This window comes from Rhinatrema bivittatum, chromosome 5 (assembly GCF_901001135.1).
Source record: "Rhinatrema bivittatum chromosome 5, aRhiBiv1.1, whole genome shotgun sequence".
In the NCBI taxonomy this organism is placed as follows: domain Eukaryota; kingdom Metazoa; phylum Chordata; class Amphibia; order Gymnophiona; family Rhinatrematidae; genus Rhinatrema; species Rhinatrema bivittatum.
In genome coordinates, this window is record NC_042619.1 from 15,155,210 (window position 1) to 15,173,383 (window position 18,174).

Here is an 18,174-nt window from a genome sequence, read left to right on the forward strand (position 1 = left end):
GCCGGGGGACGGCACGGAGGCGCGTGGTCAGGACCATGCTTCTGGATAGCGACCTGCCCTGTTCCCGCGGAGCGTGGGAACGGCGGCCATATTGTTGCAGGAACAGGCTGCCTCCAGCGCCTCGGAGGAGGACTGGGAGGCCTCGTTTTCGGCCCTACCGCCGGTCTGGAACCAGTACATGCACCGGATTCTCTGCTGCCAGGGGATCCTCGGACCTCGCTGGTTCCACCATCTTTCTCACCGGAATTCGTGGTCTTAATGCATAACGCATTCCTGGCCCGAATGGCTCAACCTATGGATCTATCTCCGGACTCCCCCCCCCCCCCCCCCCCCAAAGCTGACACGGTCGGATCCTGCCCCCGGGGGAGTCACCCCCCCCCCCCCCCAGAGCCTCAGCCTCCCAGGAGGGGGGATGGCAGGCCTGACCCAGGCTCTTCCTGGACCTTCCGGAGGATACCCCACGGGGCAGGGGAGACACCCAGACGCGGATTTGGTCGGAGATGATCCGCTCCTGGCGGCGCAGATGGAGGGTGACGATCCTCGGGTCCTGCGCATTTTCCAAAAGGAAGAGCTGGAGGACCTGATCCCGCATATCTTGCAGGAGCTGGACATTGATGCACTGCCTGATCCTCCAGGTCCCGAACCCGCGGCAAAGAAGGGGGACCTTGTGCTGGAGGGGATCCATCCATCTGCGAGAGCATTTCCCACCCATCCTACATTCCTGCAGTTGCTTTCAAGGGAATGGGATTTACCAGAAGCCACACTCAAGATCAGCAGGACCATGGAAAAGCTTTATCCACTACCTGAGGATTTTCTGGACCTACTTAAGGTCCAGACAGTTGATTCCGCGGTCTCGGCAGTCACCAAACGAACCACCATCCCGATGTCAGGGGGCACAGCCCTGAGGGACCTCCAGGACAGGAAGCTGGAGGTGTACCTCAAGAGAGTGTTCGCAGTATCGGCGCTGGGAGTGCGGGCGGCCATCTGCAGTTCTCTGGCACATAGAGCTGGGCTTCGATGGGTGCAACAGCTTCTCACGTCGCAGGACCTGCCCCCAGAGGAGATGCGCCAGGCAGACAGATTGGAGACCATGGTTGCCTATGGGACGGAAGCCCTGTACAACCTGCTCCAGGTCCTCGCCAGATCGATGGTGGCGGTGGTCTCGGCTCGACGCCTCCTTTGGCTCCGGAATTGGTCGGCAGATATCTCCTCCAAGTCTCGTCTAGGTTCACTTCGTTTAAGGGTAAGTTCCTGTTTGGAGAAGATCTGGATCAGATCATCAAGAACCTGGGAGAGAACGCGGTGCATAGGCTCCTGGAGGATTGACCGCATTCTACGAGATCCTACAGTTCCTCCAGGAGTAGGTTCCGCACCCAACGCCGTTTCCGTACCACGAGACAGCAGACTCCGCGGACTCCCTCTACTCACTCACATTCCTGGAACCGGCCCTTTTGGGGGAGCAGATCTGGCAGGGAAGCTCCCTCTCAGGGCGCTTCCTCCAAGCCCCCCCAATGATGCCAGGCCGACCCACTCGGCGGTACCCCTCATAGGGGGCCGGATCTCTCTCTTCTACGAGGAGTGGCTCCGGATCACGTCGGATTAGTGGGTCCTAGATGTTCTAAAGCACGGCCACGCACTGGAATTTGTACGGCCCCCAAGAGACAGGTTTCTCTTCTCGCCCTGTGGATCCCTTCAAAAGCAGATCGCGATTCGCTAGACGTTGGACCGGCTCCTCGCACTGGGAGCGATTGTTCCAGTGCCAGCATCAGAAGTGGGCCGGGGACACTATGCCATCTATTTCGTGGTGCCTGAAAAGGAGGGCACTTTCCGTCCTATCCTGGACCTCAAGTTGGTAAACAAATCCCTCAAGGTTCCGCGTTTCCGGATGGAGACGCTACGCTCGGTAATAGCGGCAGTACATCAGGGGGAGTTCCTGGCCTCCCTGGACCTCACGGAGACATACCTCCACATTCCAATCCTCAAGGCGCATCAATGTTTCCTTCGGTTCAAGGTACTAGGACAACATTTTGGTTCACCCTTACCTGGACAACTGGCTCATTCGAGCAAAATCCTTGACCCAGGGTTCTCGGGCGGTCGACAGAGTGTTACAACTGCTCCAGTCGCTTGGGTGGATCAATTTCGCCAAGAGCAGCCTCACCCCATCTCAGTCGTTGGCCTTCCTGGGCGCGAGATTCGACACGGCGGAGGACAAGGTGTTCCTGCGGCTGGAACGGGCACAGGCATTGCAGGATCAAATACAGCATTTCTCTGGCCTCTCTTCGCCCACAGCTTGGGATTCTCTACATGTCCTGGGATCTATGGCTTCCACTATAGATCTGGTACCTTGGGCCTTTGCGCATCTGCGCCCACTACAGAGGGCCTTGCTTTCCCGCTGGAAGCTGGTGTCGAGAGATTTTCAGGCCATCCTCCTGATCCCGCAGACAGCCGAGGACAGCTTCGCCTGGTGGCTAGACCCCTTCCACCTGGCTCAGGGGGGTATCCCTGGAGACTCTGGACTGGATAGTAGTCACGACAGATGCCACAGCCTCGCAGTTTGGGGGGCGGTCTGTCAGTCGAGTTTTCTCCAGGGCCAGTGGACACAAGCCCAGGTGAGGTGGCCAATCAACCGCCTGGAAACCAGAGCGGTCCGTTTATTTATTTATTTATTTTTGGTTTTTATATACCGGAAGTTCCTGTATAAAATACATATCACTCCGGTTCACAGGTAACTGAAATAACTACCGCCGTGTGGCGGTTTACATGGAACATATCAAACGATTTACATAGAACATTTCAAACGATTGCTATATAATAAGTCGAAAAAACAAACTAAGTTCACCTATGAAACATATAAATAAGGCCAATAATAAATAGTGTAAAATAAACATTGCATTAATGCTATAGGACAGTAGGTTGATTATATCTTGTTCTTAGCTCTCTTGTTCTTAGCGCTGAAGGAGTTTCTTCCCCTCATTCACCATCAAGTGGTCAGGATACTCTCTGACAACGCAACAACGGTGGCGTATATAAACCACCAGGGAGGCACGAGGAGTCGTCAAGTCTCCCTGGAAGCGGACAAGCTCATGTCCTGGGCGGAACTGCACCTGACCCGATTGGCGGCCTCCCACATCGCCGGGGTGGACAACATCCAGGCGGACTTCCTCAGCTGTCAACACCTCGACCCAGGGGAGTGGGAGCTGTCGGAGGAGGCCATGCACTTGATTGTCCACCATTGGGGGATTCCTCACGTAGACCCCTTGGCGACAGCCCGCAATGCCAAGGCCCCTCGATTCTTCAGTCGCAGAAGAGAACACGGCAAGGAGGGCGTCGATGCACTGGTGTTGCCGTGACCCCGCCATCTTCTCCTCTATGTGTTTCCTCCCTGGCCTCTAGTGGGCAGGGTCCTACGAAGAATCGAGACCCACCAAGGTAAAGTAATTCTGGTGGCTCCGGAGTGGCCTCGCCGGCCATGGTTCGCGGATCTTCTCAGCCTGGCGGAGGATGGTCCCCTGCGTCTTGAACATCTTCCACGTCTCCTTCGTCAGGGACCAATGTTTTTCGACGAGGCAGCTCGCTTCTGTCTTGCGGCTTGGCTTTTGAGAGGCGCAAGTTGAGACGACATGGCTACCCGGAGTCCGTGATCTCGACCCTCCTGTGTGCACGAAAGAAGTCCACCTCTGTCGCCTACGTCTGGGTGTGGAATGTCTTTGAGACATGGTGCACGGCTCAGGCTACACAACCAGGACATGTGTCCGTGTCCCAGATTCTTTCGTTCCTTTTGGAAAAGGGTTTGACTTACAACTCTCTTCGAGTACAGGTCGCGGCCTTAGGAGCCTTGCTTCGCCGGGGGATGGAACTTCCTCTCTCTTCCCATCTGGATGTCATACTTTTCCTTAAGGGAGCAAAGCATTTGAAGCCACCACTCCAACCTCCTTGTCCCTCTTGGAGCCTCAATCTGGTACTTCGGACCCTTGACAGGGCTCCCTTTGAGCCTTTACGGATGGCTGCGCTAAAGGACCTCACTCTCAAGACCGTCTTCCTGGTGGCCATTCCTTCGGCCCGCCGGTTCTCTGAACTACAGGCGTTGTCCTGCAGGGAACCGTATCTTCGTTTTACCGACTCAGGGTCACTTTGCGCACAGTACTCTCGTTTTCTGCCCAAGGTGGTTTCATCCTTTCACCTGAATCAGATGGTGGAACTGCCCTCTTTCTCATCGGCTGAGTCTCGAGACCTACGCAAGCTTAATGTTAAGCGCTGCCTGCTGCAGTACCTGGAGGTTACCAACGATTTTCGGCTTTCGGATCATCTTTGGTCGGGACCCAAGAGAGGACACCTGGCGTCTAAGTCGACGATCGCTCGCTGGCTGAAGGAGGCCATCGTGGCAGCGTACCTTGACGCGGGAAAGAAATCCCCGCTGGGGGTCAGGGCTCATTCTCTACGCGCTCAGGCGACATCCTGGGCGGAGAGCCTTTCGGTCTCGTTGTAGGAAATTTGCAGGGCGGCTACTTGGAAGTCGCTGCATACTTTTGCTAGACACTACTGTCTGGATGTTCAGTCATCGACTTTTGGGTCGTTTGGCGACAGAGTCATTCAAGCAGGGCTATCTATGGCCCACCCTCAGTAGGGAAGCTTTGGTACATCCCACCGTCTGGACTGATCCTGGTACGTACAGGGAAAAGAAAATTATTCCTTACCTGCTAATTTTCGTTCCTGTAGTACCATGGATCAGTCCAGACGCCCTCCCTCAGATTGGTTGGGGTTTTTCTCAGGGGATTTACTGCTCGATTCTCCTATGTCTGTGACTCTCCTGGTTAGAGTTTTTTCACTATGCTTCTGGGGAGCTGTGTTTCTTACAGTTCTGTTTAGCAAGTTGCCGTTGGTCAACAGTTACGTTTACTATTTCAGTTTCAGGTTTTAGTGTTACTCTACGTTGGTTTACTTGATCCCTCCGTTTTCTCTCTTCTATGGCTTTGATAGTCTATTTACTGAAGAGGCATAGAGGGGGTGCGGGCTTAGATGGCACCTCCGTCTGAAGTTTTAGTCTGACTCCACCTGCTGGACGGGGGACATAACCCACTGTCTGGACTGATCCATGGTACTACAGGAACGAAAATTAGCAGGTAAGGAATAATTTTCTTACTTCGGTGTCTTCTTGCTTTCTGCAGAAATAAATGGCCTTTGCAGAAATGATGGAGGCTCTTAATGAGCCATCCATTTCAAGGTCGTTTACTAGCCCTAATATTGGGATTCACACTTCACTTAACAGAAGAGGTGATACCTTTAGGGGAGGTCACATGACATGTAGACAAGAGTCCACCAATTCCAGCATTCAGCTTAATATAGGGTGTCTTTCTGGATTTGACCCGTATTGACAGTGCTGAGTCTATTGGAGCTAACACTTAGCGTGAATGAGAAGGTCAGTAGGGAGATGTAAGGCCTAACAGGAGGGGAGAATCTGCCAGTACCACTAGCGTGTGGCGTAACAAATGATGCCCTCCAGAAACAGGCAGCATTCAGTCAAAACAAAGATAGTGCACCTCTCTGAAAATGAGAATTTGTTAGTGCAGATGTCCGGTACATCACAGGAAGCCCTAGAGACGTTGCAACGTTTCCCAGCAGAAGAGTCCACCATTCAGAGAAGGGCTGATCATTGGTTTGAATTGATCATGAATCAGATTTTTAATTTTCTAAGATGCTGGGGTAGCACTCGGTAAGCCCTCAGTCTTATGAAAGATACAGTTATTTTTACACTAGTTTTTCCAGATTGCTAAAATCTAGTCACTAATAAACTTCAGCAGGATACACATCCCTCTGAATATCTATGATTAAAAGTTATCTGGCAACCTTTAGCCATGGCTCAGTATAACCAGTAAGGTTTAAAGTTATCCGGTTACGCTATCAGTGTTGCTGTCAAGACAAGACATGATGCCACTGGGTGTGGTACACTTGTATTGCGGCCCCAGCAGACAGGGCCATTTTGGTGGTGCTGGAAGTGGCTGGAGGGTTGGAGTTTGGAGAGGGTGGGGGATTGAAGATGTGGCAGTTCTTATATTTGATGATAATTCAAATCGCTGAAGGGGGAGCTGATACGCCTCCTCGGACCTTTTAACCTGCCACATTTTGAAAAGATTTGGGGGGGCTTAGAGGGGTAGGGAGCATGGGCTTGGCAGCCCCAACTTCAACATTGTCCTAAACTTGTTTGAACATGGCTGTATGAGCTTAACGTTCCCTGGGTACATATACTCGGATAACTTTAACACTGCTTCTTGGGGCGTCTAGAGTCAAGTGACAGCTAACTCATCCCCACCGTGAAATACCCCTAAATTATCCAGCTAAATTTTACCCTTATAATGACTTATCCGAGTACAATTTAGCCAAATAACTGGCCCTGATATTGATCTCGTGGGGTTTATCCAGATAACTCACAAGTTATCTGCAGAAAAGCGTTTGAATAATTCCCGCATACCTGCCCCAAAGCTACCCCATCCCCTGCCCCAGAAGACATCCAAATGGGGCCTCACCTTTTGTGGCTGGCCAGTCTCTATTCTCTGTAGCAGCATTCAGGATAGCAAAGGATGCCCTAAGTGCAGTGTGAGTGCAGCGTGCTTTGGAGAGGAAAGTTGCCCAGTGCCAGCAGCCAGCATCCGCTTTAACACATGGTGCCCACACGACCTGAGAATGCACACTTTGAAGGTCAACGAGCAACAGCTCTTGGTTTTAGTTAGTAAGTGGAAGGAACTCAAGGGAGAGGAGAAGGGCCAGATATAGCATATGAGGATACAAAGGTGTGGTTAATGGTGAGTGCTGGGGTATTGATGGAACTGGCAAAGGGGACCACTGTGAAGATGGTATTAATTAGGGGTGTGATAAGACAATTGGGATGCTGGGCTTCAGGTAGGGTACTTTCCGCTCTTTTTTTATTGTCTTGCTATAATTTACGTTATTTAAACTTTTTTTTTGTTTGTTTAACAGAGCCACAGGCCTGAGAGAGAATGGGCGGTCAAAAATCTGAAGGTCTATCTGGGAATTAAAAGGAAACTCTGCCCCCCAACTTGGTGAGCCATTTTATATAATGCCAGATGCGGTCTAGGAAGCAGGCGCATGGCTGGCCCTACCTGCCTGCAGGAGATCCTCCTGTAGAGCCAGGGATAAGCACAGAGGATCGCCCAGTCACAGTGAAGTGAAGGGAATGCCAGAGATCATCTGGGGACCATGATACTGCATCTGGAAGTAAATCGAGCAGATTGCAGGGATCTTGTGGTTCTTACCCACCGTCGTTGTTCCATGGGGCCATCGTTGAGTTGGGCTCTCTGGCTAAATTCAGGGCTTAGCAGGACGGGTTCTAAATTTCCCGCTGCACTGAGCACCTCCGATTTATCCATCTTATCATTTAGCCGGATAAAGTAAGCTGGAAAAGTTGGAGGCGTTCCATGTCAGAAATAAATTGACCGGATACCTTATCCGGCCTACTCCAGTATTCAGCCTCAGCCGGATGGCTTATGCAGCGGAGTCTGGTTGTGCCAGAAAGCAGTCCTATAGTTAGCTGGATACGTTTATTTGGCTAACTAAGAACTTATCTGGCTATCTTCAGCGGAACACCTAACTGGCAGCTCTCTGCCGAATATACATAACTTTAGCTGGTTAAATTGCTGGCGCACTGCTGAATATTGACCCCTGTTTCTACGAATGTGCGTATGTGTAAGACATTTGACAAAGGAACTTTGTTGTATGGAAAGCCTGTTCATGTGATCCTCGGATTAATGTGTAAGGCTATCAAAGAATCTAGCTTTCTCCAGAGCCGGTATGGACTGGGTGCACCACTGTAGCATCTCCCATCAGGTTGGTCTCAGCTGGCCATGACTGAGGTCACCCACGGTGTTTATCATAAATATACAGTGCAACTGTTTGCCTTTGGATAACCCCTACCCCTCCAAAAAAAAAAACCAGTCATCCGTTCCTATGGCCATCGGTCCCGGGACTCCCCTGCACCACTTCGAGGAGCACAATCCGTCCCGGGGGGGGAACCCTCTCCTGGATCTGGCCGGGGACGATCCCGTATTGGCGGCCCAGATGGAGGAAGACGATCCGAGGGTCCTTCGCATATTTCAATCGGATGAATTGGACGACCTTATTCCCCACATCCTGCAGGAGATGGACATTGATTCCCCCCCCCCCCCCCCCCCCCCCGGAACTGGTAGGGCCCGACCCTAAGGTAAGGAAGGGGGACCCTCTCCTTGCAGGTCTTCGTCTGCTGGCTAAGGCTCTTCCTACTCATCCCACCTTCTTACAATTAATCTCCAGGGAGTGGGATGCGCCGGAGGCCACCCTCAGGGTCAGTAGGGCGATGGAAAAGCTGTATCCCCTCCCGGAGGATTTTCTTGAACTCCTCAAGGTCCCTGCCGTGGATTCCGCAGTCTCGGCAGTCACGAAGCGCACCACCATTCCAGTCACTGGCGGCACGGTGCTGAAGGATGTCCAGGACAGAAAGTTGGAAGTTTATCTCAAAAGAGTTTTCGAGGTTTCAGCACTGGGGATGCAGGCAGCCATCTGCAGTTCGCTAGGGCAGAGAGCTGGTCTTCGTTGGATCCAACAGCTTCTCACCTCCCAGGCTCTGCCAGATGCGGAGGCTCAACAGGCAAAGAGATTGGGGGCTGTGGTCGCCTATGGGGTGGACGCCCTATATGATCTTCTCAGGGTTCTGGCCCGATCAATGGTGGCTGCGGTCTCGGCTCGTCATCTCCTGTGGCTTCGTAACTGGTCGGCGGATGCCTCGTCAAAGACCCGGTTGGGATCGCTTCCCTTTAAAGGCAAGTTTCTTTTCGGGGAGGATCTGGACCAAATCATGAAGTCCCTCAACGAGAATGCGGTCCATAGACTCCCGGAGGATCGGCTTGTTCCACAAGATCCTTCAGTTCCACCAGGAACCGGTTCCGTTCTCAGCGCCAGTCTTGGACTACGAGGCAGCAGTCTCCCTGGGCTCCGTCATCTCGCTCGCATACCTGGAACCGGTCCTTTCGAGGGCGCAGGCCCGGCAAGGATGGACAGGGCCCGGGCACCTCCTCGAAATCTGCCCAATGATGCCAGGCCGACCCACGAGCCGATTCCCCGGATAGGGGGTTGGATTGCTGTCTTCTATGAAGAGTGGGTCCAAATCACGTCGGATCAGTGGGTCTTGGATATTCTAAAACACGGCTACGCCTTGGATTTTGTTCGCGAGCCCAGGGACAGATTTCTCTTCTCTCCTTGTGGGTCCCTCCACAAGCGAAGGGCCGTTTGTCAGACTCTCGACCGCCTACTCTCGCTGGGGGCGATAGTGCCGGTCGCCGCCTCCGAGCTGGGCCGGGGACATTATTCCATCTATTTCGTGGTGCCCAAAAAGGAAGGCGCTTTCCGGCCCATCCTGGATCTCAAGACCGTCAACAAGGCCCTCAAGATCCCGCACTTTCGTATGGAAACCCTCCGCTCGGTGCTGGCAGCAGTCCATCAAGGGGAATTCCTGGCCTCGCTGGATCTCACAGAGGCGTACCTTCATATCCCGATCCACCGGGCACATCAACGCTACCTCTGCTTCAAGATCTTGGGACAACATTTTCAATTCCGAGCCCTTCCCTTTGGTTTGGCAACAGCTCCGCGCGTCTTTACAAAGGTCATGGTGATAGTGGCGGCGGCCCTACGCCGGGAAGGTATCCTGGTGCATCCCTACCTGGAAGACTGGCTCATATGGGCGAAATCTCTGGCCCAGGGTCTTTGAGCGGTCGACAGGGTAGTAGAACTGCTCCGGTCTTTGGGGTGGATCATCAATTAAGCCAAGAGCAACCTTATTCCATCCCAGTCGTTGAACTTTCTGGGCACGCGTTTCGACACAAAGGAGGGCAAGGTGTTCTTACGGCCGGAGCGGGCACAAGTGCTGCGCAAGCAGATTCATCGTTTCACTGCGCTCCCTTCCCCCACAGCGTGGGATTACCTACAGGTCCTGGGAACCATGGCCTCCACTATCGACCTGATTCCATGTGCCTTTGCGCACCTGGGTCCTCTCCAGAAGGCCTTGCTATCCCGTTGGAAGCCGGTGTCGCGGGACTTTCAGGCGGTACTCCCGATCCCGAGACCAACACAAATCAGCCTCCGTTGGTGGCTGGACCCTCGACACTTAGCCCAGGGTGTATCCCTGGAGGTTCCGGACTGGGTGGTAGTCACCACGGATGCCAGTCTCGCCGGCTGGGGAGAGGTCTGTCGGTCGAGCTCAATCCAGGGCCGTTGGACGGCAGAACAAGCACGGTGGCCCATCAACCGCCTGGAGACCAGAGCCGGTCCGCTTAGCATTGAAGGGCTTCCTCCCACTGGTTCGCCATCGGGCGGTCAGGATCCTCTCGGACAACGAGACCACAGTGGCATATATAAATCGCCAGGGAGGCACGAGGAGCCATCACATCTCGTTGGAAGCAGACAAGCTGATGCAGTGGGCGGAACTCCATTTGCTCCACCTGGCGGCCTCACACATCGCAGGCTTGGACAATGTGCAGGCGGACTTCCTAAGCCGTCAGCACTTAGATCCTGGAGAGTGGGAGCTCTCGGAGGAAGCAATGAGTCTGATAGTAAGACATTGGGGGATTCCTCACATGGACCTCATGGCCACAGCCGGCAATGCAAAGGCCCCTCGCTTCTTCAGCCGCAGAAGGGAACACGGCGCGGAAGGGGTCGATGCTCTGGTACTACCGTGGCCCCGACAGATTCTATTGTATGTCTTCCCACCGTGGTCCCTTGTGGGAAAGGTAATTTGGCGGATAGAGGGTCATCAGGGTCCGGCAATTCTGGTTGCGCCGGAGTGGCCTCGGCGGCCGTGGTTCACAGACCTCCTCAACGTAGCGGAGGAAGGGCCGGTACGTCTCAGTCACCTCCTGCGTCTTCTCCGTCAAGGCCCAATATTTTTCGAGGAGGCAGATCGCTTCTGTCTTGCGGCTTGGCTTTTGAGAGGCGTAAGTTAAGGCGTCGTGGGTATCCGGAGGCGGTAATTTCGACTTTGCTGCGGGCACGTAAAACGTCCACCTCCGCTACCTACGTTCAGGTGTGGAAGGTCTTTGAGACATGGTGCGTGTCACATACCATTCAACCGACCCATGCCTCAGTGGCACAGATTCTCTCGTTCTTGTAGGATGGTCTGGATTTGGGACTCGCTTATAACTCCATCGGGGTTCATGTGGCGGCCTTGGGAGCTTTCCTTCACAACAGGAACGACTCGCTACTCATCCCATCCGGATATCTTACGTTTCAAGGGGGTAAAGCACCTGAAGCCACCGCTACGACCACCTTGTCCCTCATGGAATCTCAACCTGGTCCTCCGCATCCTCAGTGGATCACCTTTTGATCCTCTTCGGGCCGCCACCCTCAAGGATATCACCTTCAAGATGATCTTCCTGGTAGCAATCAGCTCGGCGCATCGCATTTCTGAACTTCAAGCGTTGTCCTGCTGAGAGCCATATCTCCGGTTCACTGAAGAGGGGGTATCCTTGCGCCCTGTACCATCTTTTCTACCCAAGGTGGTCTCGGCTTTTCACCTCAACCATTTGGTTGAATTGCCTTCCTTTTCCTCGACGGGCTCCAGAGATTTTCGCAAGCTAGATGTTAAGCGATGTCTGATGCATTATTTGGCGGTCACTAATGAGTTTCGGCTTTCGGATCACTTGTTCGTCCTTTGGTCAGGACCTAAGAAGAGTCGGATGGCCTCCAAACCGACCATCGCCCATTGGCTGAAGGGAGCGATTGCCGCCGCCGCATATCTTGGTGCTAGACGGCACCCGCCGCTGGGAGTTAAAGCTCACTCTCTTCGCTCTCAAGCTACATCCTGGGCGGAGAGTACTTCGGTGTCCTCGCAGGAGATCTCAGGGTGGCCACTTGGAAGTTGCTCCATACCTTTGCGAGACACTATCGCCTGGATGTCCGGGCGCCAGCTTTCGGTTCCTTCGGGGACAGAGTCATTCGAGCGGGGCTGTCTACAGCTCACCCATAGTAGGGAAGCTTTGGTACATCCCACCGTCTGGACTGATCCTGGTACGTACAGGGGAAAAAAATTATTCCTTACCTGCTAATTTTCGTTCCTGTAGTACCATGGATCAGTCTAGACGCCCTCCCTATTTTGGGGGTTTTGATGGGGTAAGCCTCTGCTCGAATGTCATTTCCAGTTCTCCTCTGTACTCCCTGGGGATCCAGGGTCTGTTTGTCTTACAGTTCTGTTGGCAAGTTCCAGTTGGGGTTCTTACTGCAGTTAACGATTTTGTTTTACGTTACTTTGAGAGAGTTTAGTTACTTGATCCCTCCGTCTCTTCTCTTCTTGGCTTTGTTAGTCTGGTTACTGAGAATTGAGGCAAGGGAGGTGAGGTTATATAGGACCTAGGACCTCCCCCCGAGCTTTTTGTTCTGACTCCATCTGCTGGACGGGGGACATAACCCACCGTCTGGACTGATCCATGGTACTACAGGAACTAAAATTAGCAGGTAAGGAATAATTTTCTTTTCCTGCAGCACGAGGGAATCCTGAGGCGCTGGATCCGAAGGCATGGAGGGCATAGGAAACCCCCCTTCCGGAACCGAGTGGGGGAGCCGAGACCAAGCTTTCCCCAGGTCTGCAGCCAGTCTAAATTGTTTAGCCGGGGCAGGATACTGTGCGACCCAGTCAGCCTCAGCTTGCATATACACGTCATGTAGTAGAAAGAAAAAATTGGGACAAAATTGGGTGCTGCTTACGTAAGGTCCATCCCCCGGAGGCAAAAAAGGGGGAGGGTCTGCATCTAGCTGCTATTCGCGGGGCCGTTGAGGGCTCAAAGACCGTGGGGAGAGAGAAGGGAGATCTCCTCCCCATGAGCCTTGTGCAGCTTCAGAACCCGGAGCAGGCAAGATGGCCACTGCACCCGCGCCACGCGGGGACGGGACAGGCCTCTGCATGCGAGCTGCCTGATCGCTCCTCGAGCTGCACGGCAGGGGAAAAAAAAACCCCCCCGCAGAGAAATCAGCCTCTGCGAAGGCCCCCCCTTGCAACACGACCCACGCGGCATTAAAAGCGCGCAAAAAAATGAAAGGCAGCTGGGTGAAGTAATCCACCCCCTCCGGAGGCCTGGGAGACTACTGCAGGCTAGGGCTGAAGAAAAGGCCTGAATACCCTTTTAAATGTGCCCTTTTTTGAAGTAGTTCTTTTCTTTTTTTTTTTTAATCAGCCACCAAGCAGGGGAAACACCTCCCTGATCCCTTAGCACAAGCTAGCACCCACCAGAGGAGTTTGATCATCTCTGGGCTTGTATAGAAGGGGGGAGAGTGACCGGCCCACCGGTAAATACTCCCCCCGGCTCACCGGGTAGGGACACAATCTCCGGGTAAAAAGGCATTAGGGCACTGCCCTTCAGGACGATATCAGTACACTTGCCTTTCCTGACAGTATTTATTATTATTTATATAGATATCTTTTTTTTTTTTTTTTTTTTAATCAAGATTGATCTAGCCAAAGGTCTAAGGGATATCTCAAATGCCAAACCTTTCCCAATGTACAGGATTATCACGGAATTTGACAAGGAACAGGACCGCAGGTTATGCTTTCCTTCATCTGCTGGAGCCAGAGAAATACTGAAGGATCGCAGGTGGCACACCGGTACATCTAGGGGGTGCTTTTCAGCTTTTCTCTGGCTCCATCTGCTGGAAGGAGACATAACCCAGCAGTCTGGACTGATCCTGGTACGTACAGGGAATATCAGTATGCAAAAGTGTCTGTTCATTATACCTGACAACTTCTTAATCCTGCCCAAGAAGTGTTCGTGCCCTGACGTTCTTCCTCCCTTTGTCAATTTTAAACGTTACTGTTAAGTCCTAACCTTTAACTCTCATGTGAAGCGTGCAGTGCCAGTGAGGCGCACCTGCATTTTTGTAGACAAAGGAGCAGCAAAGGTTTTTCTCCATAAGCGACTCCCGGTTGCAAAGGCTTACAGCGGTCACGAGCCTCTGCTGCGTGGCTGCTGGCCTCAGAGGATAGCAGGCCACAGCTAACTTTTCTGAGTGCGAGCTCAGAAGCGGGTGTCAGGACCAGCTGCAGATTACATATTGGCCTGGTTTTCAGTCACCGCGGGATGCGTTTTTCTAAGGAAAAAAAGCAATCGGCTTTCCTCTTTCTATGGGTAATGGCACTTCCTGGTGGGAAAGCCCGCAGTGCAGATGAATATGCATTTCTGCCCAAACCGTTCATGATAGCATTGCCTGGGCTGACGTGCCAGATGCTCCCATGGAGACTAAAGGGCAAACGAGATTAAAAATTGCAAGTGTTTGTCATGGCAACACCGAGCTGCCTGTGGGTTGCTGTGATAACCAGGCAAAAGGCAGCAAGCCACTGAAAAGCTGTGAGGCCACAGTCGTTTGGAAAGCAACACCTCAAATTTTAACCTCTCTCTCTCTGTTTCCCAGCTGGGGCTTTACGATGGTGTCCACGAATGAGAAGAAGGAAAGGCATCTGTGGTAAGGAGGAACCCCCTGGGAATCCCTTTCTGTGTCCCCGGCTGCTGCATTCGGGGTATCGGGAAGGCCTCGGCCCCCGGCCCCCAAGGCTTCCTCGGGTCAGCAGTAGTTAAAATGAAGGTGCGGGGCGGGAGAACTTGCGCCTTCGGTTCAAGATCACCCCCAAGGAAACACCCAGTTCCATCCCCCGCCACGGTCCCCAAAAACCTCAGCTGGGAGCGTGGGGTGTTGTCTCACTCACTCTCGGCGCTCCCGGAAGCGTAGGATAATAATGCTGAGGGCGGTGGGGAAGGTGCAGGAGGGATTGCAGGGAGGGAGGGGGTGGCAGACCTGGGGGCACTAGCAGCTGCTCTAGTTTTATTTTATTTTGGGGGGGGGGGGGGGGGAGGAGGAGAGGGGAATTGGATGCTAAACCCGCACTTATCTGGAAGTTTTTCCTTGGCTGGAGGACTGGGCCTGAAAGCCCCAAAGCCTTTTCCTGTTCCTCTTTGCAGACACTTAACTAGCAATATTTTTTGAATATAGCCGGTTAAACGGCAAATTATCCGGTCACATGTGGCCACATAACTTTTAAACCTAACTGCTTACGTTCAAACATAATTGGTTAGTCTTGAATGTCATCCGGCTAAAGATAGCTGGATAACTTTAAGCGATGGCTGAATATCCAGGACAAGTTCTCCACTTGCTGGCCTCAGTAATGGCCTCATGGACATACCTGGGAGCTTTGCATTTACAGTCACCCTGAGATTTTCATCTATTACTGGAGGCAGAGAGCGGGGGGGGGGGGGGCACAAGGGGGTAGGCTGGTCGGTATGCACACAAGCTTTCTCTTCCTTCACACACACACACACACACACACACTCTCTCTCTGTAATACAGTCGCATGTTCACACTCACACATATATGCTCGCTTACATTCCCCTCATTTTCCCACGCACACACATGCATGTCTCCCTCACATACACACACACACTCTAATACACTCGCATGTTCATACTCACACATACATGATCATTTCAGACACATGCTCGCTCACATGCCTCCTCACATACACACACACTAATATACTCACATGTTCACACTCATACATACATGCTCGCTCACATTCCCCTCATTCTCCCCTACACACACATGCCCCCTCACATACATTCACACACACACACGCACACACTCACATGTGCAGGTCTCCCTCACATATGCACATATACTTGCCCCCTCACATATACTTTGTCTCCTCACACACTTGCCTCCTCACATATACGCTTTCCCCCCACAAACTTGCCCCTCACATATACATACACACACACATGCCCCGTCACATCATTTCTCTTCCCCCACACAATTGCCCTCTCACTCACACATACACACACATATGCACATTCCCCCCCACAGTCACTCACTATATCCACAAGTGGCAGCAACCTCCTCCTAAGGGCACCTGGGGGCCAATGGGAGGACTCCTTCTTCCAGCCAATAGCAACATTTTCATCATCATCTTCATCATCTTCTGCTGCTGCTGTTGCTTCTGTCATCGACCTCCTCCCTTCTTGCCAACAGGGGCCAATCGGAGACCTCCTCCCATATTCCTGCCAGCAGAATCAGGTAAAAAGGAAGAGGCAAATCATTGGTTCGTGGGGGCAGAAAGAAGAAAGGAGGCCTCTGGTCACAGGGCAGGGAAAAGGAAGGAGGCATCCTATTGACCTGTGTAGGCCAATCAGGCACCTTCTAGTCTGGCTGCTTCACTAGTGCAGCAGTAGCAGAGATTATAGAGGTTGTCCCGGAGACCTGGCAATTCCGTTAAGAGTTCCGGAGTCTCCGGGTCAGATCCGGAGAGTTCCCAGGTATGCTCATGGAGACCAAAACACCATGCTTTACGATGGTCATAAAAGCAGATGTCTGGGAAATATTTGACACAAACCTTTTTTAAAATTTCAGCGGGCCTGATAAAAGTAGGAGGAGGAGCCGAGGTTGAACTGCTCCAGCCACAGGCTTGCCAACAAATTCCCCCTCAGCCCCCTACAGGCGCGCCTTTTCTCCACCTCCAGTGGCCCCAGCATATAAATTCATTTCTGGGCTGCAGACAGTCACCTCCCCTTGTTTCCTGTGCAGTCATTTTGACACTAAAGATTTCTTTTTTCAGTGCTTGGGGCAAAATAGGAACTGTAGCTGGCAGGAAGCCTTTTCTTACTTTGTCAAACAACATCCCCAGCACATTCTAACACCTGGCCTCTCTCTTTTTAGTTGCTTTTAAAGGGCTAGTGCCATGCTCCTCTTCGGCGCCCTCTCCTTTGTGAAATGTGTGCTTTTGCTGGCATTAACAGCAGTAAGTAGTGCCACACGTTCATTAGGGTGTCTGGAGAGCTCCGTATCGTCGTGGGTTTGCCCCCATTGCAAGCTGGGACTTGTAGTTCTAACTCATCTAATAAAAGGAAGAACCACAAATCAATTCAGTTGTGCAAAACCGGGAGTGGCCTGGCCTGTCCTCAGTAATGGGGAGCCTATCTGGTAGCCTAGTTTAACAAGACAATGGAGCCCAGCGGCTGACTTCTGTCCTCCTGCTTGCATTCCAGGGCAAGTTTCACCGTGAAATGCAATTCCACGTCCAACTCTGAATACCAAACTTGCAGGCCAATGCATCGGAGTGTGTCCAGCCTAAAGTCTTCCTACATGTCAAGGGCTCAACTTAAAAACAAAAAAACTGCTTTTCTGAGGTTCCTCTTCCTTAGTATTATCATGATAATAAGTAGGAAGCACCACAGAAAGCAGCACCATGCAAAAAAAAAAAGTCTTGACGTAAAAAATTTTTTTAGGATGCACAATATACACCCACAATATACATGATCCGGGTCGTGTATATTGTGCGTGTGAAAGGTGCTGGTAAAATAGCTGCAGGAGGAAAAAAAACGGAGGCTCGTAAATTGAGTATACGTTTTCCTAACCAGTGCGCAGTCGCGTCTCCTGGGCGTCCGATTCCATGGACGCGCTAGGGATGCAAAATTTATCCCTAGTGTGTCCTTTTTAGCATGGCAGCTCCTTGCATCGGGTGCCCAGGAGAGGTGATTGTGCGCGCAATAAAAAATGTTCGCCCAGTTTGGACGCATGTTCTTAGCGCATCCATAGGGCATCGGCCTGTTGGAATTTCTAGAAATGTTCTTGCACAATGATTGATAACTCTCCCCCTAGAGTCAAATAAGTGTACGGGGACTGCATGCACCGCGTTACAGAAGCAGAGATAAGGTACCCAGGCCTAACCAATAACCCAGGAGACTTTCGGCTGGTTCTGGCCTTTTCACATCCCCCCTTCCCTTGATACCTGCACTTCCCTATGGTGCAGATGTGAAACGGAAGAGGCAGAGTCTATTCATTCTGCAATACCCTGAGATGTAGTTTCAAAAAGCCATGACTGGCCAAAAGCTGGGGGACTGGGTAGCTCTGAATCTTGGGCTGCTGTATTCTGGCACTTCAGCTGCCAGGGGTATCTGGCTGTTACAGTGGAAGCTTAAAAAACATTTGGAAAGGGGGATTAGCTGGGAGCTGGAGAGCGGGAGGAGTTAGAAGAAGCCGGACTGTGTGCCTGACATCTTCCTTGGATATCCAGGGGTTTCTTCCTTGGAAGGAGCTCTCTGGGTGCATTTCCTATGCAAGCTGCATCCCATCAGGAACCCCTGTCTGTCATCCCCCTGCCGT

The 18,174-nt window shown here is 52.3% G+C and overlaps 1 protein-coding gene across 10 annotated transcripts in view; it reads left to right on the forward strand.

Annotated features, from left to right (window-relative positions):
- The window catches only part of ARAP1 (ArfGAP with RhoGAP domain, ankyrin repeat and PH domain 1), a 437,360-nt gene that overhangs the window by 406,169 nt on the left and 13,017 nt on the right, over positions 1 to 18,174 (forward strand). For all 10 annotated transcript variants that reach the window (XM_029602046.1, XM_029602051.1, XM_029602048.1 and 7 more), the window contains 2 exons: positions 6,973 to 7,055; positions 14,437 to 14,487. In XM_029602046.1, the coding sequence (XP_029457906.1) occupies positions 6,973 to 7,055; positions 14,437 to 14,487 (134 nt within the window). The remainder of the gene's footprint in view (positions 1 to 6,972; positions 7,056 to 14,436; positions 14,488 to 18,174) is intronic.